This window comes from Pelophylax lessonae (genome assembly GCF_965119305.1).
Source record: "Pelophylax lessonae genome assembly, chromosome: 3".
NCBI classification, from domain to species: domain Eukaryota; kingdom Metazoa; phylum Chordata; class Amphibia; order Anura; family Ranidae; genus Pelophylax; species Pelophylax lessonae.
This window is the reverse complement of record NC_138770.1, coordinates 200,199,580-200,223,556: the sequence shown is the minus strand read 5'-3', so window position 1 is coordinate 200,223,556 and position 23,977 is coordinate 200,199,580. Positions and strand designations below refer to the sequence as shown.

Genomic DNA, 23,977 nt, shown 5'->3' with positions numbered 1-23,977 from the left:
CTGGAACTACAAGACCAAGCATGGCCAGCTTGCTAACATGCACTAGTCAACACTACAAACAAATATTTCCTTTGCATCTTATATGCTCATATGAGATGTTCTAGAAATCTGCACACTGCTACACTATAGTTATACTAAAACTGTAAAACAGTCAGCATGCATACATTAGTCTGCAGAGAGAACTGCACTGTATTACAATGTATCCTATGCAGGAATCATTGCAGTATTTCACCTGTGCTAGGCTCCAAGGCCATTTCTCTTCCTTGTTCTTCTTCCAGGATGTGACATCACAAAGAAGCAGTGCACTCTGGGACATGTAGCTTCAGGTTACAGTTCCCAGCTGTCAATGATTGCTCTGTAATGTTGTGGTCACAGAGAACGCTACACTACATGAAATTTGGAAGTTGTTAACTGAGAAAAATAACCAGCTCACTATAAATAGCACACCCTGCATACTATAAATATGCCTAATATACCTATATGGACATTCTTCTGAGCAGCAGTAAGACAGTGCAAAGTTTTACATGCTGGTGTTTACTAGCTGATCTGTCACTTAGGGCCAGTTCACACCATAAAAAAGGCAGTCCAGATGCTTTTCTGCATGCACATTTTTGATTTGTTCCGCTGCATTAACCCCCCCCCCCTTTTTCGTCATCTTAAATAAGGACATGTGTGTTCCAGTGCGTTTTTGGTGCATTCTGGTACATTTTATTGCATTCTAGTACAGTTCAGAGCAGAAAAATGCAGCTCTATTTAGGCCCCTTTCACACGGGCGCACCGCTCGATGGAGTCCGTTCTGCTCAGCGGGGGATCGATCCACCGATCCCCGCTGAGCAGGCAGATGACAGCTCTGTCTCCGCTCTGTGTGCAGAGACGGAGCTGGCAGATCCCCGCTGTCCTCTATGGGGAGATCGGACCGCCTGTCCATTTTCATCCGATCCCATCCGATCGGATCCTCCAGACGGATGGAAAATAGGGTTTCCATCCGTCCGGATTTCACGGACAGGATCGGATCGGATAGCAGCGGGTGTCAGCAGAGATGTCTCCGCTGACACCCGCTGCCCCATAGGGATGCATGGAGCATCCGATCAGGTCCGCATGAAAAACTGACAGGCGGATCGGATCGCCCGTGTGAAAGGGGCCTTATTTTTCTGGAACTGGAACACACTGGAACTATGCCATTGAAAACTATATTGCCTACTATCCATGCGTTTTTGATGCAGATGAAAAAAAAAACGCACTGGACTGCATGTGGTGTGAACTGGCCCTATACAAGGAAACTAGATACATTAGTGCAGTGCAGAAGAATAAAAAAAAAGAAATAGAAAACAGAAGACCTGGAGCTCATTCACATGTGCCATTAGGGCAGGACAGTGGATTCCTGCAGCTGGGATTAGAGATGTATGTAAACAGCAGCAGCCTGGAAGACTGTACAACGCAATGACAGACTGACAGGAGCCACAGCCAGCAGTTAGGGACAGAAGTGCAATCCTGGATGCAGACAGATTGCTACCAGGATTGGACATCTGTTCCTATTAGGTATTGTGGGCGGAATGCCAAAGTGTCTGCAGACTGTCTGTGTAACTGTCTGCCCATACCGCTGATACCGGCAGGCTTTTGCACTGTGACAGGAAGCTCCATGAACTACTACAGCTTTGTGGTAGTTCGTTGGGAACTCCAAGCCGACAGCCACAAAGGCTGTTAGCCCTTGTAGTTTTCCCATTCACAGAACACTGTGAATGGATGACGCGGTTCTTTTTCAGATTGTGATAGCTAGTGGGAGGAGAAGATCCCCCGCTAGATGTCAAAACAGGGGATCGGGGGGGAGTGGGGGCCAGTGCATATGTAACATGCTATACTCAAGCTTTAAAAAAAAAAAAATGTATTGCTCTGCAAGGGTAAAAGTGGGATTTTTGACTTACTGTAAAATCCATTTCTCTCATGTTCATTGACGGACACAGCTCCTGAAAATCTTGACCAGTGGGTTATACTGCCCCCTACACTAGGCAGAAAAAAGGCTTAACTACGCCTATGGGCAGTACCAGGAGGTATACTCCCCCTCTCTGTTATAGGTACTCACTTTCATCACAAGCAGTGTCAGAAGTATTACAACTCCACAGAGGGGTGGGTGCTGTGTCAGTCAATGAATATCAGAGAAATTGATTTTACAGTAAGTCAAAAATCCCATTTACTCTTTCGTTCATTGAGAGACACAGCTCCTGAGAATCTTGACCAGTGGGACATCCTAAAGCAGTGTCAAAACATGAGGCGTGGGATCAGCGAAAAAAAAAAAAAAAAAAAAAATTCCCAAGGCTAAACCGTAGCCAACCAGGTAACAGGAGCTCAACCAAAAACAACTGAAGCCCACCTGAAAATAACTCCCCTAAAGAGGGAACAGACCCTCTAAAGAGCAGTCTGCAAAACCTTGCGGCCAAAAGAGGCATCCGCAGATGCCAACACATCCACTTTATAAAACTTTGTGAAAGTGTGCACCGACTACCAGGTAGCCGCCTTGCACACCTGCGCCACTGATGATGGAAGGCCCAAGAGCATTTTTTCTAGATATTTTGGTTGTTATTCTGTCTCTCACTGTTAAAAATAAATCTACCATTAACATTATAGACTGATCATTTCTTTGCCAGTGAGCAAAGGTAAAAAAATCAGCAGGGGATCAAATACTTTTTTGCCCTCACTGTACATGCAAATCCCACAATAAATTGTTATGGTTTTTTAAATCCTTTGGCAGACTCCTAGGTATCCACAACCTTCTTTCTGTGGGCCTTAGGTTGGATTTACATATGTGCAAATTGGATGCACTTTTCACTTCATCTTATTTGCATGACATGTGAGTGTGACCATATCCTGTCTATGTGTTTACCGGTCCAGTTTAGGTGCAAATTCAGGCAAAAATCTGGACCTGAATCACACCTGAACCAGTGAACAGAAATTCACTGAACCAAGGCTTGAAACCACGGCCACACATATGTGAACACATCAGTAGCAAACAGAACACCAGACCCTAGATATCTAGAACACTGGATTCTAATTCTATAGATTTAGATTATATGAATGAACTTGCTATTTCAATTCTATATGTTATTTGCTCAAATATATATTATCTCTAGCTAAAGGCACTGAATGAAGATCTAATGTTTGCGTATCAAATAGTGCAGCGCTAAAAAATAACTTAGATAAATAAGTTACAAGAAAATCATTGGTGCAGTGCAATCAAACAAGACCAACATATAAAAAGTCCATAAAGGTCATGAATCCCAGACATGGATCAAATGTGGAGAATGAAAAAGTCCAAACAGAGGGTGAGGTCCCAAGATGTGGTGAGCAGAAAGGAAAACACCCGTGGTGAATGGATAAAGTAGCTGCTTACCAAAGAGAATGGGCCCCCAACTTAATGGACAGGCCACTCAGGCTTGGGACAAAAACACTCAGGATAGACTCCTTCCTCCACATGAATAAGCCAGGATCACCTCCAAATACTCCTTAGGTCTCCCAGGTATCACGCAGTCATAAAATGGCTAGTGAGTGGCTCCGATGTTAATGGTGAAACCATAGCGTAATCCAGTACTAATCTTCACTCAAAATTTATTTAGGTTCTACTTACATAACATAAGACAAATATAGGCAGTCATCATAAAATCGCGGCTGTACGTACTGCATAAAGTGCTGTATAACATAGATATGCATTTGTTTTCATCAGTGACAGATCACTGGGGAACATTGGGTTACCAGATGTAACAAGGACAGCAGGCACTATAGAGCACAGATAATTGTTGAGTATGTTTTGACTGTTGATATCTGCAAATAAGCTTACAGGCACTGTGTGAAATACAACTCAATTCACAAGGTGGAAAAAACGTATGAAAGTGATGGGCTATGAGGTGGGTCTAGATGAGGTTGTATTATGTCCTCTGTTCTGTTTCTAGAAGCATGCTGTGCTCACTCCCCTTTCCTTTTATAACACAGGCAGCATGTTTCACTTTAAGAGCCGGTTCACATATGAGCGATCCGACTTGCCGGGGCGACCTCACAGGTTGCGGTGCGCAGCTCGCACCGCGACCTCGGAGCGGCCGGCACGTACTTCATATCATTGAAGTCAATGCAGGTCGCTCCGGGTCGCCCCAAAGAAGCTCCGGACCCTTTTTCTAAGTCGGAGCGACTTGTGTCGCTCCTATTAGAATGGGTCCACAGCTTCTCTATGGCAGGCGACCTACGGCGACCTGTCAGGCGACAGGTCGCCTGACAAGTCGCCCCAGTGTGAACCGGCTCTGAGTCTGTATATGATGAAACTGTTTAATAACACGCAGAGCACCATAAGTCACAACATACTGAATTATTCAATGATCACACTTTTACAATATACCCCTTGTAATGCAAAACCTGGAATAAACTACATTGGATTCCACTTCGGAGTCTTCCTGGTGTGATGACACTGCCTGTGGATCTTGTCGAGTCTGCAAGCTGCCATATTGTACTTAGAGACTGGGTCACAGGAGGTATGTCTTTTGCATAAAGCAATATTTGAGGTGGAACAGAATTTTTTAAAAAACACATACGATGAGAGAAGCATTGGGAAAGCCAGTTCAGTTAGCAAAAGGGTGTTTTTTTCCTAAAAAGCTAGTATAAATCAGTCATCATTGGGATATTGGAAAGAAAGAAAAGATAAAAAAAGAAAGGGGCAGGAAAGGAAAGGAGGAAGCAAAAAATCTTATGCTAGCAGCTTTCTAAGTGAAGAAGCTCATGTATTCTGGAGCCTAAAGTGTAACTCCACTTTTGTGGGGGGGGGGGGGGGGGATAACAAGTAAAAAGAATATTATAGCGTATGCAACAAAAGCCATAATGTGAATGAATGTTATTAAACATTCCTTTCCCTTTCAATCTGCCGCATTGTAATTTTCTGTAAAATACAATGCAATATGGCTACCTGGAGGCGTTCAGTACAAAACACCCCTCAGAAATGTTATTTCCTGTTTGTATGATTGGCTTACTGATTTTCCCGAAAGTCTGCACTAAGATACAAGTTAGATTTTTGGTATCCCCTAAGGCAAAAAGGTAATTTGTTAGATACTTCCAAAGGGAAATCACGTCTAAAGGGATGCAGACCCTGCAAGTTTCCTCAGAGCCCTGCAGCTGCAGCAGCTGATTGATAATTATAAATCCACTCCCATACAGATTCACTTTGCACATAGACACAGACAAACAGCTTTTTCTTCAGAACAACAAAAAGGTAGGAATCCTCAATAAAGTTTGTTAAAATCCCTTAAATGTACATACATAGGTTTGAGCCTAAATTGTTGTGTGGGCTCTTTCAATCTGTTCAAAAAATATCATTAAGGCCCCTTTCACACACTCCGTCCGTCGGACGGAGTCCGTTTTTCTCAGCGGGGGATGGATGCGCTGATCCCCCGCTGAGCAGGAGGATGACAGCTGTGTCACTGTGCTTTGTGCGGAGACACAGCTGTCAGTTCCCCATGCATCTCTATGGGGGAAATCGGATGTAAACGGACCGTCGGTCCCTTCTCATCCGATCCCATCCGATCCTCTGGACAGATGGAAAATAGGGTTTCCATCCGTCCAGATTTGACGGATCGGATCGGATGTCAGCGGACATGTCTCCGCTGCCATCCGATGCCCCATAGAGATGCATGGGGGGACCGTTCAGATCCACCAAAAAAACAGACAGGCGGATCTGAACGGTCCGCCTGTGTGAAAGAGCCCTAAAGCTGAGAGTGGAAGTAATTTAGCCATCCTCACTATATACATAAATGCTAGCTTCCTTTCGGCCTTACACCACAAAACTTAGCTTACTGATCAAAAACATGTAAGCGGCTGGTTAAGCCAGGGTTCCCGAGCCCCTTTTTTCTGGGTCAGTGCATTATAAGGTATCAAAGATACTAGAAGAGTATAACAGCCAGTCCACTACTTTTTATACCTGAAATAAGCAATAGCAACCTGCATATTATCACACTGGTAGGACCACTGACCTGCAGAAATTGTGTCCTGATTTTAATTTCCATCATTGTTACTCTGTGTTTTAAATGTTTATTTATATACATGCACAAAGTGCAGCACTAAAAAAAATAAAATAAAAAAAATAAAAAAATGTAAAGAAATTACGCAGTGAAATACAGTGAAGAAAATTCTTCACTATATTGTACATAAATGCAAGGTCATGTAGCCCAACCCAAAAGTATAGGGGATTTTAAATAGTGGCATCAATTGAAAACATTATTATTAATATAAATAAATACATGTGCTAACACACAACCACACTTAGACTCCATTCACACCAGCGCGACTTGTCAGGCGACTTGTCAGCCTGACAAGTCGCGCTCCCTCACGGTCCATTGACTGCTACAGGACCCGCTCTAATAGGAGCGACACAAGTCGCTCCGACTTAGAAAAAGGGTCCTGTACTACTTTGGGGCGACCTCGGAGCGACTTGCATAGACTTCCATTATGTGAAGTCCGTGCAAGTCGCTCCGAAGTCGTGGTGCATGGGAATGCACAAGTTGCCCCCGAAGTAGTACAGAGTCGTGCCGCCCCAGTGTGAACCGAGCCTTAATGTGCAAGCTGATGTACCAAAGTGTAACACAAATATCTTAAAGTGCAAATGCACAAAAAAAAAACGGAATTTTTGTAAAATCTTACCTGTAAAATTCCTTTCTCTGAGTCCTCCGACAGTCGCCGCCGCCTCTAAGTCATCACTATTGGGTATTGTCCACCTATCCGTAGGAATAGTTAGGCATATAGTGTTAGTCAAAAGACAAAAGGCATTAGCATATACACACCCATGGGGGCTGTCCCATCTGGTCAATACCCCCCCTGCATCACCACTCCCAACTCAGTTTGGTAGCATAGCAGTAGGTAATAAGAACCCCAAAAGAGGGGCGGGGGCGGCGACTGTCGGAGGACTCAGAGAAAGGAATTTTACAGGTAAGATTTTACAAAAATTCAGTTTTCTCTTACGTCCTCCGACAGTCGCCGCCTCCTCTAAGTCATCACTATTGGGATGTCCCAAAGCAGTATAGACATGAGGGGTGGGAGACGCAACCGCAGAAAAGGCAACGCAGTACCCACATCAGAGAAAGGAATCTTACATGCACCGTAAGAACCAACTGGGCAACAGAAAAAAACAATGCTCAACAGGAGCAACAGCCCAGGAAAGCAAATGCCAACAGCCAGGGACCCAGAGAAAAATTCAAGGGTCCATCATGGCACAGCCGCACTGAGAACTTGACAACGTCCAAGGCAATCTCCTTTGGATGCTTAGGCTTCGTACAAAGCGAAGGCAGGACAATGTCCTCATTAAGGTGAAATTCAGAGATCACCTTGGGAAGAAAGGATGGGGGTGGTCGCAAAACCACCTTATCCTTGTGAATTACCAAATAAGGGGAGCGGCAAGACAACGCCACCAGCTCCGACACTCTGCGAGCCGAAGTGATCGCCACCAGAAAAGCAACCTTTTTAGACACCAGAGGCAACGATATCTCCCTGATATTTTCAAAGGGAGCACGCTGCAATGCAGACAGGACCAAGTTCAAGTCCCATGGAGGTAAAGGCTCCTTCCTGGGAGGAGCCAAATGTCGCACACCTTGAATGAATGTGCGCACCAAGGAATGAGACGCCACAGGGCGTTGGAAAAGGACCGCCAGTGCTGACACCTGGCCCTTTATTGTGGCCAGCGCCAGGCGCTGATCCACTCCAGACTGGAGGAAAGCCAAGATTCTCGACACCGAGTAAGAACGAGGGGAAAACCCCCCTGGACTCACACCAGGTGAAATAGGCTTTCCAGGTACGGTAATATATCTTACCAGAGGAAGATTTCCTAGCCTTGATCAGAGTAGGAATAACCTCAGAGGATAGACCCTTGTCCTTCAGGACCTGGGTCTCAACAGCCAGGCCATTAAAGCCAGCGACTGTAAAGCAGGATGGAAGATCGGACCCTGAGACAGGAGATCTTCCTGCAGAGGCAGGCGCCACGAAGGTGCCACTGCCAGGTGAACAACGTCGGCGTACAAGGACCGGCGTGGCCAGTCCGGTGCCACCAGAATCACCAGGTGCGGTTCCGAGGCCAATCTGCGAAGGAACCGGGATAGCAACTGAATCGGAGGAAAGGCGTACATCAGACGATACTGATGCCAAGGGGCCACCAACGCATCAGAGGCGTCAGCCAATGGATCGCGCGTTCTTGCCACAAAGCTTTCCACCTTTCGGTTTAGCCGGGATGCGAACAGATCCACATCTGGGGATCCCCATTTCGCACACAGCATCTGAAAGACCTCCGGGTGAAGGGACCATTCCCCCTGGTCCTGGGTCTGGCGGTTCAGATAGTCGGCCTGCCAATTTTCCACACCCGGAATGTGAACTGCCGAGATAGCCGGGACATGAGTCTCGGCCCAAGACAGAATGTCGGTTACCTCCCGGGCCGCACGAGCACTCCTGGTGCCCCCCTGGTGGTTGATGTAAGCCACCGCGGTAGCATCGTCCGTCTGTATGCGAACAGGCAGGCCCCGGAGACGATCCGACCACTGGAAGAGACAGAGTTTTATCGCTCGTAGTTCCAGCACATTTATCGGGAGGGAGGACTCCTCCTCCACCCAAGTGCCCTGGGCAGACAGATTGCCCAGGACTCCACCCCAGCCCGACAGGCTGGCATCCGTGGTAACCACTGTCCACACCAACGGACGGAAGGACTTGTCTTTCCGCCACCGACGGGGACTGGATCCACCAAAGAAGAGCCAATCTGGTCTGGCAACTCAGGGAGACCTCCAGATCCAGGGACTGAGGTAGTCTGTCCCACCTGGCCAGGATCTCCGTCTGGAGAGCCCGCGTGTGGAACTGAGCAAAGGGAATCGCCTCGAAGGCCGATACCATCAACCCCAGGCCCCGCATACAGGTCCTGAGTGATGAGGACGGATTGTCCCTGAGGGACCTGAGTTCGTCCCGCAAAGTCCGGAGCTTGTCTTCCGGCAAGAACACCTTCGCCTGAGTGGAGTCCAGAATCATTCCCAGATAGGGAAGACGCAGCGATGGAGACAACGTCGATTTCTGAACGTTGATGGTCCATCCGAACTCCTGAAGCGTCTGTACCGTGATGGACAGATCGCGCACTAGGTCCTGGCTGGCACGCGATCTCAGAAGCAGATCGTCCAGGTAACCCTAGACCGCAATGCCCTGAGCCCTCAGTAGTCCCAGAACCGGCGCCAGCACTTTGGTAAACACCCTTGGTTCCCGAAGCGAGATCGAAAGGTAACGCCACAAACTGGTAGTGATCGTCTTTGATAGCAAACCGAAGGTACCGCTGATGACCCTCGAAAATGGGGATGTGCAGGTACGCATCCTTCAGATCTATCGAGGCCAGGAATTCCCCTGGACTTAAGGAAACCACCACCGAACGGAGAGACTCCATACGGAACTTCCGAACCCGCACGAAGCGGTTCAGCGCTTTCAGGTCCAGAATAGGACGCACTTTGCCCTCCTTTCTGGTCACAGTGAACAGATTAGAATAAAACCCCCGAAATCTGTCCCGATGAGGCACCGGGACAATCACCCCCTGAGCAAGAAGGTCCTGCACCGCTTGATGCAAGTCCTGCAAACGCCCCGGAAGCAGATGGAGATTGGAGGGAAAGAATCTGTCCGCCGGCCTGGAAAGGAATTCGATCTTGTAACCTGATCGAACAATTTCCTGGACCCACCTGTCCGAGATCCGGAGCAGCCAAGGCTGGAGGAAACCGCGCAAACGTCCCCCCACCCCAGAAACGGGTGAGGGCGCCCCTTCAGGCAGAGGTGGAGTGTCCCGCCGAGCCGGCATTGCCGGTCTTCTGCTTACCCGCCCAGGGTTTCTTCTGGTTGCCCTGGGCCTTGAAGGGCTTGCCCTTGGATTGGTTCCGAAAGGCACGAAAGGACCCTGATTGGATCTGGGCGCAGAACCCCGCTTGCCTCGGAAAGACTTGTTCTTCGGGTTCTGGGGTAGCATATTGCTCTTGCCCCCTGTGATGCCTTTTACCAGGGTATCCAACGCCTCGCCAAAAAGGCGAGAGCCAGCATAGGGAAAATCAGCAACTGTTTTCCGCGAGGACTGGTCGGCCGACCAGCTCTTCAGCCATATCAGTCGCCGGTTAAGTACCGCGACACTCGAGAGGCGAGCCACCAAGGGAGCCTCATTCAGGGCAGCATCACACAAATACATGACTCCTCGGTGGATCTGGTCCACCATTTCCAGTCGGGCAGGCGGCACGTCATCAGACACTAGGTTGCTTCTAAGCACCTTAATCCAATCAGCCACCGCCTGAGCCACCATAACGGACGAGAAAACGGGTTTGAGCAACGATCCCGCCACCGTATAGGAATGGCGAGCTAGAGACTCCAACCGCCGGTCCGTGGGATCCCGGAACACCGGGGTATCCTCAGTAGGAACCAAGGTAGCCTTGTTCAGCACGGCCACAGTGTGATCTACCTGTGGAGGCACACACCATCGCGATTCCGTAGCCGGCGCAAAAGGATAAAGCAATGTGAACCGACTAGGTACCAGTATGGACGTTTTAACGTGCGCCACATTTCATTAACAGTGTAATGAAATTCAGCTGGGCAGGGAAAAACCTGCACAGACTTGCGGGCCCCGTGCGTCCCAAATGAGGACACAACGCCCGGAGGACTGGGCTCATCCTCCAAATGTAAGGTATCCTTAACCGAAATAATCAACTCATCCATGGTCGCCCATTCTTCAGGTGACCCTGGGGAGGATGTATCAACACCCTCCACCTCAGCCTCCCCCTCAGACCCCGGGGGGTCCAAGGATGAGCGGGACCCTGAAAAGGGCACGCTCGCAGCAGCAGCAGCAGCAGCAGCCATATCCCCATCTGAATCAGAAGAGAGAGACAGCCTGGGCCGGTTTCTCGCAGCCCGTTCAGACATCAGCATTTCCATATTTGCCACTAAAGTCGCAACTACAGCAGCCAGATCAGGTCGCAGCGGGGCAACAGGAGAACTGGGGCCCCCCATTAAAGCTGGAGGAAACTTGCTTTCCTGAGAATCCATGGCTCAAGATAATAAAAAACTACAGTGCAAAAAAGCAGTGTACTGTCCCCTTAAATAGCGCTGCGGAGTGCGCAGCCCACCGCTACTGTCACAGCTATGAAGACCCCCAAAGGAGAAAAGAAACTGAGCCAGAAGCAGTATACAGAAGAAGACAGAGAGAGACAAACTGCAGAGCCCGCAGATCGTTGCTACCTGTGCCCTTTCTGCCTGAGAGGAAAAGGAAATGCTGCTGGAGGGGGCTGGCAATAAGCCAGACCCCAGGGAAAATGGCTGCCCCATAGGGATGCATAGGAGGCTACGCCAAGATGGCCGCTGACATGCGGCCGCACCGATCGTTCTACCGCCCACAAAATGGCAGCGGATGGCGCCAAAACGATCTGCATACTCGCCCCAGAGAGGCCATACACGTGTGCACAGTAAACCATGGCGGAGCGCGCAATTTTTCCCCCGCAGCGGTCTCCGCACAACACATAAGTCTGTACCCCCAAACATGCACCTAGGTGACACAGGGACAGGGACCCCCGGCAAAATACAGATCTGCAACAAAGCGAACCCCGCAGGGGTCGCACAGGGAGTCACACAGGCACAGACATGGGGACACACAGCAACACAGACTGCCACCCCAGACATAGGCCCCACACAGAAAAGTACTTACCTGTACCCGACGGCGTGGGGGAGCCTCCATGCACGGATAAACCTCTGTCCTCATCTGACAGGGAGTGCCGTGAGCCAGGGACATGACGCTGCAGCACTGCAGACGAGTCCTGTGAGGTAGCCACCTCACGGCTGCATCCCTGTAGCGAACAGGGATGGGTCGTTCTTAATGCCAGGGCGAACCATAGCTGAACACTCGATGGCGGGCTGGGGGTCCATCTGACCCTCTGTGCCCTGGAGAACCAGGGCGGCCAGTCCGAATCCCAGCACCGCATGATCCATCTTCATCCGAAGAATAAACTAACACTAAAGCTGACAAAATAAACAGCTAGTAAAGTAAGAGAAAAAAACTGACATTTTCAAAGAAAATCAAATAAAAAATTAGGAAGGCTGAGACTGAAGCCCCAGCAGAAGGTAGCCTGACTATTCCTGATGCTAGGCAAAGTAAAACTGAGTTGGGAGTGGTGATGCAGGGGGGGTATTGACCAGATGGGACAGCCCCCATGGGTGTGTATATGCTAATGCCTTTTGACTAAGTCTATATGCCTAGCTATTCCTACGGATAGGTGGACAATACCCAATAGTGATGACTTAGAGGAGGCAGCGACTGTCGGAGGACGTAAGAGAAATACATATTTCTTACAATGAACATAAAAAAAGTCAGTGGAAGAAAGATGGGAACGATGATATCACACTTCTAGTGGTAGTCCCCTAGTTCATAGTGACCGGGCATTTAGGTCAGACGCCTTTGGTGTTACACCCCACACACTGTACAGAAAAGGCTAAATCTGTAAGTTTGCAACCCCCAATAAAGAGTGGTCACAAAAAGCGGTTTATTATTATACGTGACAAGATAAAACGCGTAGAGCACATTAAGTGTAGTCGTGTGTTACACATGCAATTACTTATATTAAAGTGGTTGTAAAGACTGAAGGTTTTTTTTAACTTCATGTATTCTGTGCATGAGGGTAAAAAATCTTCAGTGTGAAGCTCCTCTCCCAGCGCCCCTAAAAGTTACATAAGCCTGATCTCAATCCAGCGATGTGCATGAGTCTTTCCCGGGTCTCTCTCTCCTGATTGCCTGGGATGCAGAAGCAGGAACCACTGGCTCCCACTTCTGTCAATCATAGCCACTGAGGCGGAAGAGTGAGACACACACACACACGAGTGCCCCTAGAGCAAGCAGCTTGCTATGGGGGCACTCGCCAAGGGGGAGGGGCCCAGAGCGCTGGGAGGGGACCAGAGAAGCATAGGATCAGGGCTGCTCTGTGCAAAAACCACTGCTCAGAGCAGGTAGGGATGACATGTTTGTTATTTTTTTTTTTTGTATATAAAAAATTTCCTTTACAATCACCTTTGCAAAGCCAATGCACTTTTCCTTATATATCTGAATCAGCCCCAGAGGTTACCGATATCGCCGATATTTCGGGAAAGTGCTTGTACAGGAGTGATGCCTGCAGCTAGAGGCATCATCCCGGTACTGGCGTCCATAGCCGACGACCGGCTGTCTTGTAATGACAACCTTTGCGGCTGAGAAGCCGCTCGGCTGTCATTACAAGGAGCGGGAGGGGACGTCCCCCGCCTCCCGCCGCCTTACCCGGGCAACCAGCCTGCACGGCTGTCGAAGACCCGATCAAAGCCGCATTCGGCTCTGATTGGGTCTCCATGCAAAAACCTGGAAGTGATGTCATGAGTAACAACACTTCCGGGTACTGTCTGGTGCCAGATTCAGAAAAATTACAGCATTCAAAACAGCCAAACTTGGCGTTTTCAATGCTTTTAAGTGCAGAGGAGGGGACCCCCAAATCCCTTCTCAAAAGTACCAATCAAGAACAAAAAAAAAATTTTTATATGTACAAAAATATCAGCCAATATCGATATGCATTGGCCAAAATATCGGTATCGGCAACGAAAAACCGATATTGGTCGATCACTAATATTTTGCATTGGCCTATACATCCTTGCATTTATGTAGGATACAGTGAAGAATTTTTATCATTTGCCTTCATTTTTTTAACGCTGCACTTTGTTTTTAATGTCTGTATGCTTTTTTATCAGAGTATTGTGTCAGCTGCTGGTAATTTTTTTCACCCAAGCACAAATTTCTTCTCCATGCATGTCATTTGTAGGTTTTCCCTCTTTTGTGTGGCTTCCTTCCCACAACCCAGAATCATAGTAGGTTGATTGGCTTTTGCCATAGTTATGTGTGTATGGCTGTGGTGAGGACATTGTGTTGTAACCTTGTCTGGGGTCAGGGTGGATGGGAACGATTTAGTTTTCCCTATAAAGTGCTGTACAAAAAAATGTAAGCCTACTAAAATAAGTAAAATAAATATCTGTTCATACCGTGTATATTTATATTGAATCGATCTCTGCTAGATTGCCCAGCATTCCACCCCATATCACACGTTGTTGTCAGGCATTGGTGTCTATTCTTAGGCAGAGGGTCAGAGGTAGAGCAGTATGAATGCAACAAGTTAACAGTGCTAGGATCCAGGCAATCATCTTCTTGAAGCAGAAGCTCATCGGGTTCACCTGTATAATCACAGACCTCCTCTACACAAACTTCATAAGACTCCAAGAACATAGTGGTCATCTCAGTTTCCTCTAATTTAGGAGGATCTTTTGTTATGGAGTTCAACTCAGCGTTATCACCAACTTCTACATGGCATAACAACGCCTGGGAATTGTCTACCTGAGACAAGAAATATTCACCATCGTGTACTGCAGAGGAAAGGCACTGATTATTTGATGGAGAAGACACAAATTCACAAGTCATCTCTGTTTCCTCTGTCTCTGGATAAGGTGGAACATTCATGTTTACTACATTTTGTAATAAGGAGGTTGTAGAAGACCGGCTATATGAATGCAGGGAGTAGATAAACCTACAAACTGTGTTAACTGGTGATGCTTTAGGAAGAAAACTGGGGTTGATGTCATTTCTGCCATTAATGTCAAAGCGGAGCTCATTTTCCTTCATAGCCTCCTCATTTGAGTACATAGGTGGCATGTTCTCCTCTACAGAAGATGGTGCTCTTCTTTTCTGCACCTGCTTTTTTCCTCCAATACCAAGAATGTGCTTTTCTATGGCTCCTTTTGTTTGGTTTCCCCTTCCAGTTTCAAAAAGGGAGGGGACAGCATCTGGTCTAAGAAGAGGGTGCTGGTCAGGCATACGTGGGACAAAGCTATCCGATGTGAAGTGTTCGCTGCACAGGAAAGAGTAGGGCCCTGGAGTCCAGTCACTGCGCTGTATGGCAACTGTCCACAGATAAAGACGAGCTGCATCCTTAAGAGGGAACCTGCAAGAAATAAAGCATAATAATGTGAATGATCTAATGGGACACATAAAAAGCTTGTATACAGAAACAAATTACCGGGAAATAAGAACACTTTCCGGCAGTCAATAGCAACAGCAGATAAAAGTAGGGGAGGCACTTGCATTGATTTCAAGCAAGGTACCATTATGTAAACTCAGTGGTCCCTCAGTGGTAAATCCTACCACTTTATAAAACTCTGATCCGGCCGCACCTAGACATATGCCGGTGTTCCGTGAAAAAACCATACCCGTGAGAAAACCATACCCTCGTCACTTCCGGAGGGTATGGATTTCTCACGGTACTTTAACTTGCGGCGGCTACATTATAACAGCTCCTCTGCATCATGCCTCATGTCCGCTCCTTCCCCTGTCACTTCCCTGATCTCCGTTAATAAATATAAAAGCGGATCACGGAGCACAGATACACCCGCCGCCGCTTTCATATTTATTAGGGGAGATCAGGGAAGTGACAGGGAGAGGAGAGGAGATGATTGATGTTGCAGCAGAACTGTTTTAATGTTACCGCCGCAAGTATTCGTGCCGTTAACATATCATACCCTCCGAGCATGCGCACTTGTTCACTTCTTTCTTGTTCAATCACGTCTCCGGGGCTCTGAGCATGCGCTCTGCTGCGCTGCTCTGCTGTTTCAGACCGGAAGTGACGAGGGGTATGGTTTCTTCACGGGGTATGGTTTCTTAACGTTACACCGGTTTTCGGTAATTCGATATATTGTGGTATTGCATACCCACGGTATTGTTATTGTGGCATTTTTAAAATACCAAGTTTCTCTGCTCCTCAAGTCTGCCTGACTTTAGAATTGATACATTTTCAGTGAGCCGGATGACTCATTCACTCACAGTTCACTCACTCAATAGAAACAGCTCTGGTAATATGATCCTAGAGTGAGAGACTTAGCTCCTCCCTGTAACCAATCAGACGGCTCCCACTCAGCACACACCCACATGCTTTTTCCAGGGCTCAGACACAGAAACACTGCTAATACAAGCAAGTTTCTGCAGATAGAATTAGATAGATAGAATTAGAATTAGATAGATAGAATTAGATAGATATTATATATATATATATATATATATTTATATATAGATAGATAGAAATATACATACATGCATACATACATGGGCATAGCAGCATATATATATATATACACACACACGCACGCGCATAGCAGCCCACATTTCATTATTATATAGCCATCAAGCAGTGTCTGGCCTACCTGGTGATGACTGGTCCTGGCGCTCTGATCCGATGGCCTGGTCTTTAAAGGGGCAAATCCTTGCCGTCCAGAAGTGGTTAAACCTGCAGGAGAACCAGTGTTTTTATCTATTAATTACTTTACTATTGCTTTAGACCTGGTTCACATGTATGCGGGTTGGGGCACCACATTTGCACAGGCATAGCAGCCCATTTTGTACCATGCGACTTACCTGCAGTTGCTGCACACGCAAACTGTGTTTTTAAATGCCGTGCCCACGTATACAAAAAAACGCAGAAAGCTTGCCAGAGCAGGAACTGCAGGTAAGTCGCATGGTGCAAAAGCAGGATGGATTTCAAGGCCACTGAATTTTAAAAAAATGCTGCATGCACCTTATTTCTGCGGAAAATGAGGGCATAGCAGCCCGTTCAAATCAATGCCTGTGCAAATGTGGGCCGCCAACCTGCATACATGTGAACCAGGCGTAAAGCAATAGTAAAGTAATTTATAAATAACACCTCCTTCAGGTTTAACCACTTCTTGACCACAAGGATTTGCCCTCTTAATGACCAGGCCATCGGATTGGAGCCGAGCGCCAGGACCAGAAATTCAAGTGAGGTAGAAATTTAATAATTGAATACAGTGATAATACCGTATACCGTGGCAAAACCTTAATCAATTAATCGCAGCATGAAAATCTGATACCGTCACAAGCCTAGCCACAACTGGAGTATTCTGTCCAGTTCTGGTCGCCAATCCACAGAAAGGATGTGCTGGAACTGGAAAGAGTCCAAAAGAAGGGCAACTAAGCTAATTAGGGGATTGGAGGACCTAAATTATGAGGAGCGTTTACAAGCTCTCGATTTATTCTCTATAGAGAAGAGACGCCTGAGAGGGGACATGATAGTGATTTACAAATACCTCAACGGTGATCTCAGCATAGAAAAAAAAAAATGATTCAGTCCCAAGGAGTGCAAGAGGACACAAGGCCATTCAGAGGAGGAGAAGCGATTTAACCTCAGGCTACGTAAGAGTTTTTTTTACAGTAAGGGCAATAAGATTGTGGAACTCGCTTCCACAAATGGTAGTAACTGCGGGGAGTATGGCTTCTTTTAAAAGACTGTTGGACATACAGTACATGTCCAAGATCAAAACATTCAGGGGTATGGGAAATTAATACGTCCACACACACCTACACAGGTTGAACTGGATGGACTATTGTCTTTATTCAACCTCAACTACTATGTAACTATGGAAACACCCGTTCTAAGTAGTGTTTTTCTTGATTCGCTTCGCGATCAGCACTGCTTCTTTGCAGTCCCAATTGGCAGGACAAGTTGCACAAGTGTGAAAGGGGCCTTAGTCTGGGGAAACAGATATACCCAACATTACTGACACAACTTCTGGGCCCTGAGGAGGCATTCAAATTAGTAGGACATTTTAGAACTGAAAGATTAATGTGGTGATCTGACTTTAAAGTAATTGTAAAGATCACCTTGTAAAACAATCCAATAAAGATGTTGTAAAGGCAGAATGTTTTTTAACCTAATGCATTCTATGGATTAAGAGAGATGGAGAGCGGGAAGCTGACGTAACAATCTCAATCTCCACTTCCAGGGTAGCACGGGAACCGAAAGGTGGCAGCTATCATTGTAGAAGCGATGTCTACTAAACTACTACGATTGTCAGCTTCTACAGTGGTCCCTCTCTATGAGATCTGCATACTTACATTGGTCCAAGCTGGACCAATGTAACTACCGCAAGTAAAAATCATACCTAGAGTTCAACTTTAATGCTTTTAGGAACTTACCATTAACGTTTTTTTTGTTGTTAGTTCTGAGATGTTCAGCAGGTATGAAGTAAACAGAACTTCTTGTTCTGTGCACATTAGCATGCAACGGGCCCTCCAACTTGCCAGTTCTTCACATATATTTGTACATGCATGCAATTAAAACCTCTGTTTTTAACCCGAGTTGAAACAGATTAGTTAGGGTATTTTTGCTGGCTAGCTTGAAAGTGTGCAGGGGAACCCTTTGTACCATTTGTATATTGCCTTGCCCATGTGCACACTTCCCCTGTTTAATAGTTTCAAATAGATCAGATGGGCTGCCATCCCAAGGCCTCATGCACACTGGATGTTTTTACAGCGGCTGTTTTTGGCGTCAGACGTTTTTTTTCTGCAGCCAGTAAACTCCCCAGCATGTTATCCTATGTGCTCACATAGGCTGTTATCAGCAGATTTTGGCAGGGGCGTTTTCTGACTGGAAAAACCCCCCAGAACTAGTGGGTTTTGAAAGGAGTTTTTCAGCTGAAAAAAAACGCTCTAACTCTGATAAAAGCTTAACAACTTTAAGACCGGAAGGATTTGCCCCCTTCCTGACCAGGCCCTATTTTGCGATTCGGCACTGCGTTACTTTAACAGATTAATTGCGCGGTCGTGCGACGCCGTACCCAAATAAAATTGGTGTCCTTTTTTCCCACAAACAGAGCTTTCTTTTGGTGGCATTTGATCACCTGTGCGATTTTTATTTTTTGCACTATAAACAAAAAAAGAGCGACAATTTTGAAAAAAAAAAAAAGATATATATATATATATATATATCTTTTTTTTTTTTTTTTACATTCTGCTACATTCTCAAAAAAAAAAAGAAAATTTTAAAAATCTAAATTTTTTAACATTTTAGGCCAATGTATCCCCATTGAAAACACCTATAAATGAAATGCTTATAAACGCAAGTTACCATGTTTAGACGCATTTGCATGCTGTTACAATCTTTTGGCGTTTCAAATGCCAATAAACTTCTGTCTTCCGTTGCTTTAAAAAAAAAAAATGCCACTAAACGCAATTGCCTTTAAACAACTATAAACCTCTCAGTGTACAAGGAGAGATAAGATAACCTAGCGGAGAGTTCAGGGGTGCTGTAAAGAAAACGCCAAACTCCTCCTAAACGTCTGTTTATCAGCAGCAGTGTACATGAGGCCTTAGGCTGGCCATACATTATACAATTTTCTGTACAATTTTCTTGAAATTTACCTTCAACTGTGTAGTACAAAGGCCTACCTAATTGGATACAAGTGAAAGTGTTGATTAGCTTTGACCTCATATTATTTGGTTTGTGGTAAATCTAACAGAAAATTGTGCAAGAAAATTGAACATGCCTTAAGGTTCCGTTCACATATTGGCATCTGGGATCCCGAATCACTGCAAATGACAGGACACCCGTGCGATTCCCGTGACTTGCAATGGCACCCCAAATGCAGCGCAATTTTACCGCGATTGTCGTTCGAAAAACCGCGGTAAAATGGCACATATAGTATCGCGGGGCGCCTATCGCCCAATAGAAGTTCTTGTACTTTTTTGGGCGCACCGCATTTGGGGTGCCATTGCAAATCATAGGAATCACACGGGCGTCCCGAGATTTGCAATGATTCGGGATCGCGATTCTGCCCATGATTCAGGACGCCAATATGCGAACAGAGCTTAAAGGGATATTAACAAACATGTTATACTAACCTTCTCTGTGCAGTTGGTTTTGCACAGAGCAGCCCAGATCCTCCTCTTCTCAGGTCCCTCGCTGGTGCTCCTGGCCCCTCCCTCAGGGACATGAAGCTGAGGCTCGGCCCTGCCCCCTCACTTTCCTTATTGGCTCACTGACTTTGTTTAGCATTACAAATAGGCCTTTTAGTGCCACACCCCAATAACAATAGATCCAAAAGACTATAGGCAATATAGACCCCCAACTATGGCGGGATTTTAAAGGCACAACTAGAAACATACTTAAAATGTTAAGTATGTTTCTAGTTGTACCTTTAAAATCTCAACATAGTTGGGGGTCTATACACTCTATACCTGTAGTCTTTTGGCTCACTGGCCAATTGACAGCATCAAGAGCCATGGGCACCCGCTGCTGTGTCTCAGCCAATCAGGAGGGAGAGTCCCAGACAGTGTTGGCTCTTGTCCAACATTGTTGGATCGAGATGGGGCTCAGGTATTAAGGGGGCTGATGCACACTAAAGCTTTTTTATCTTAATGCATAGAATACATTAGGATAAAAAACCTTCTGCCTTTAGAACCACTAGGGCCCATTTACTTCTTCTACACATTAAGGCAGGACATTAACCACTTGCCAACTGCCGCACGACTATTTACGTCGGCAGTCAGTCCCTCACAGGCAGAGCGACGTAGGGCTACGTCGCCAGCCTGTAAGGGTTTTGGGAGCGAGCTCGCGCCGCTGGATGCGCGCTCCCGCTTGGTCACGGACCCCCCCCCCCGCGCGTGTGCACTTGCGATCGTCCGTGACAGCGGGAGAAAGGCAGGCGGCTAATGTAAACAAAGCCGCCTGTCAGTCCCCCCTGTGTAGGAATGGTGATCAAATGGTTCTACTATGTAGGATCGTTGATCACTGTTCTTACACATCAAGCCACAGCCAATCACAGTTGCCAGTGTCATTTTTACAGTAACAGTGCATATGTATAGCACTGATTACTGTAGTAATGTCACTGGTAACCCCAAAAGTGTCAAAAATGTCAGTCAAGGGTCCGATCTGTCCGCCGCAATGTTGCAGTCCCGCAAAAAAAAAAAAATCGCAGATCGCCGCCATTACGCTTTAAAAAAAAAAAAAAACAACAAAAATTACAAAAATCTTTCCCTTTGTTAAACGCAATAACCTTTGTGCAAACCAATCAAAATACGCTTTTTGTGATTTTTTTTTTACCAAACATATGGTAAAAAAAAAAAATTGGCCTAAAATGTTAAAAAAAGTTGGTTTTTACATTTTTTTGGGGGAAATTTCATATAAAAAATTTGAAAAATATTGTTATTTTTGCAAAATTGATGATACTTTTTTGTTTACAGTGCATGATCAAAAAAAAAAAAAAAAATCGCACAGGTGATCAAATACCACCAAAAGAAAGCTCTATTTGTGGGAAAAAAAAGGACGCCAAATTCGTTTAGGTACAGCGTCGCACGACCGCGCAATTGTCCGTTAAAGTCACGCAGTGCCGAATCGCAAAATAGGCCCTGGTCAGGAAGGGGGTAAAATCTTCCGGGGCTTAAGTGGTTAAAAATACAATAAAAGTTTGGGAATACATATTTTGTATATGCCTACAATAAAAGTAGAGGAATGCAAAATATGAATTCCCATAATTATTAACTTATTATTTATCACCATAAGTATAAACTTTTTTTGCCTGCCTCTGTCTGTGGTCTACCTTGCAGTCATGTAATCATCACAAGACTACAAGGTGGATCAAAAGACATATATAAAAGGTTCTAGGTAGGCAACACATGTCTCAGGCCCATACGGTGCCAGGTTTGTGTCATTCACAGGGGTGTAGAAATTTCTGTAAAAACTACTTGTCCAAGGGACTAAAAATCGGAGTCCTAATCTACTTGTCCCACATGACAATCTAATCTGTCTGCCTGTACATCACACGAACAAGCAGTTTCACGCTGACAGGAAGAATCAATGAACTACCAGAGTGCTTAAACTGCGCCATGGTAGTTCATTGAGAACTACAATCCAAACAGCGGCAAAGGCTATCAGTACTTGTAGTTGATTCATTCACAGAACTCTGAACAAATGATGCGGCCATGTGGGCGGAGCCCCGAACAGCCATGCTCTTTTCAAAGAGTGAAAGCTAGTATGGGGAACCTTCATCCCGTACTGCTGTCACACAGAGGGCTCAGATGGCCAAGCTGCTGCAGGAGCGGGAACATGTTACATGTTCCACCCTAAAAACAAGTGGAACATGTAATGCTCCCAAAGGTGAACTTATCCTTTAACCCTTTCGCTGCCAGAGCCGTTTTTGGGGTTTTTTACACAAGTGTAAAAAATTATTTTAGGCCTGAAGATTACATAAAACCTCCAAAACATTATATATTTTCTGAAAGCAGACACCCTAGAGATGAAAATAGTGGTAGACCCATTATTTTATGTCACACAATATTACTGCATAGGTCTAGGAAATGCAAAATTTCAGTAAAAAACAAAACAAAAACAAAAAAATGCCACACTAAAGTTAATTTCAGGGGCACAAAAACACAACAAATTACCCAATTTTTTGTAAAATATAAAAGTCGTGATTGCATCGAGTAAATAGATACAAAACATGTCACACCTTATAATTTATGCTTCTGGATGTAAATGTCTTCCGATTGCTTCACCAGGGGTGCTTGGAAGGTAGATGGTAACTCACCAGAGATGTTTGACCCCTTTTTACAGGTCAAAATGTGTGGAAGCATTTAGTCAGCAGCTGCCCGTATGCTTCCATTTGACAAGTAAACCCTCCTGCTTGCCGGCAGCAGGGCCAAATGTTAAAAAAAAACCAACCTGCCCAGCATCCGGGAACTGCATGTCCCAGGCGTCGGGTGATATGAATTGTGCATCCCTGCATTCAGAATAGGTCTCCACTCACCTATGCTGCTGCTTACTTCCCTTGGTCTCTGTGCAACTCCTGTAATCTGTGTGATTGCATCACTGCCACAGACAGAAATGGGACACTAGTGCCACCCAACTGTCCGAAACTCAACTTCCAAGTCACTGCGAGTATACACCCCTAGTATAGGGGATCACCCCTGCACCCCTTTTCCAACACTGTTCACTCCTGCAAGCCTCTTCCCACACTGTTCACATCTGCCACCCTTTTCCAACACTGCTTACTACTGCACTCTTTGCCAACATCTTCCAACACTGCATCCCCTGCTACTCGCTTCCAACGCTGCTCATCTCTGCATCCCTTGTCACCCTCTCCTAATGCTGCTAACCTCTGCAACCCTTTTCCGTCACTGCTCACTTCTGCATCCCCTGCCACCCTCTTCTAAAGCTGCTGACTTCTGCAACCCTCTTTCAACAGTGCTCACTTCTATGTTCCCTGGCACCATCTTACAATGCTGCTTACCTCTGCACCCCCTGCCACCCTCATCCTACACGGTTCATCTATTTATCCCCTCTCCCCCTTCTAACACTGCTCACCTCTGCATTCCCTGCCACCCTCATTCAACACTGCTCACTTCTGCATTTCTTGCCACCCTCCTACAATGCTGCTTACTTCTGTATCCCCTGCCACCTTCATCCTACACGGTTCATCTATTCATCCCCATCAACCCCCTTTCAACACTGCTCACCTTGCATTCCCTGCCACCCTCATCCAACACTGCTTACCTCTGCATTCCCTGCCACCCTCATCCAACACTGCTCACCTCTGCATTACATGCCACCCTCATCTCACACTGCTCACCTCTGCATTCCCTGCCACCCTCATCCAACACTGCTCACCTCTGCATTCCCTGCCACCCTCATTCAACACTGCTTACCTCTGCATCCCCATCCACCCCCTTCCAACACTGCTCACCTCTGCATTCCATGCCACCCTCATCTCACACTGCTCACCTCTGCATTCCCTGCCACCCTCATCCAACACTGCTCACCTCTGCATTCCCTGCCACCCCCATTCAACACTGCTTACCTCTGCATCCCCATCCACCCCCTTCCAACACTGCTCACCTCTGCATTCCCTGCCACCCTCATCCAACACTGCTCACCTCGGCATTCCCTGCCACCCTCATCCAACACTGCTCACCTCTGCATTCTCTGCCACCCTCATCCAACACTGCTTACCTCTGCATTACATGCCACCCTCATCTCACACTGCTCACCTCTGCACTCTGCATTCCCTGCCACCCTCATCCAACACTGCTCACCTCTGCATTCCCTGCCACCCTCATTCAACACTGCTT

General features: G+C 46.4%; 2 protein-coding genes across 2 annotated transcripts in view; one reads left to right on the top strand and one right to left on the bottom strand.

The window, feature by feature from the left end:
* ATG4B (autophagy related 4B cysteine peptidase) overlaps positions 1–23,977 on the top strand; it is a 93,386-nt gene that overhangs the window by 10,032 nt on the left and 59,377 nt on the right. The gene's annotated exons all lie outside the window — the stretch shown is intronic.
* THAP4 (THAP domain containing 4) overlaps positions 1–23,977 on the bottom strand; it is a 47,915-nt gene that overhangs the window by 22,006 nt on the left and 1,932 nt on the right. Inside the window, exon 2 of the mRNA XM_082250063.1 lies at positions 14,056–15,008. Coding sequence (XP_082106189.1) covers positions 14,056–15,008 — 953 coding nt within the window. The remainder of the gene's footprint in view (positions 1–14,055; positions 15,009–23,977) is intronic.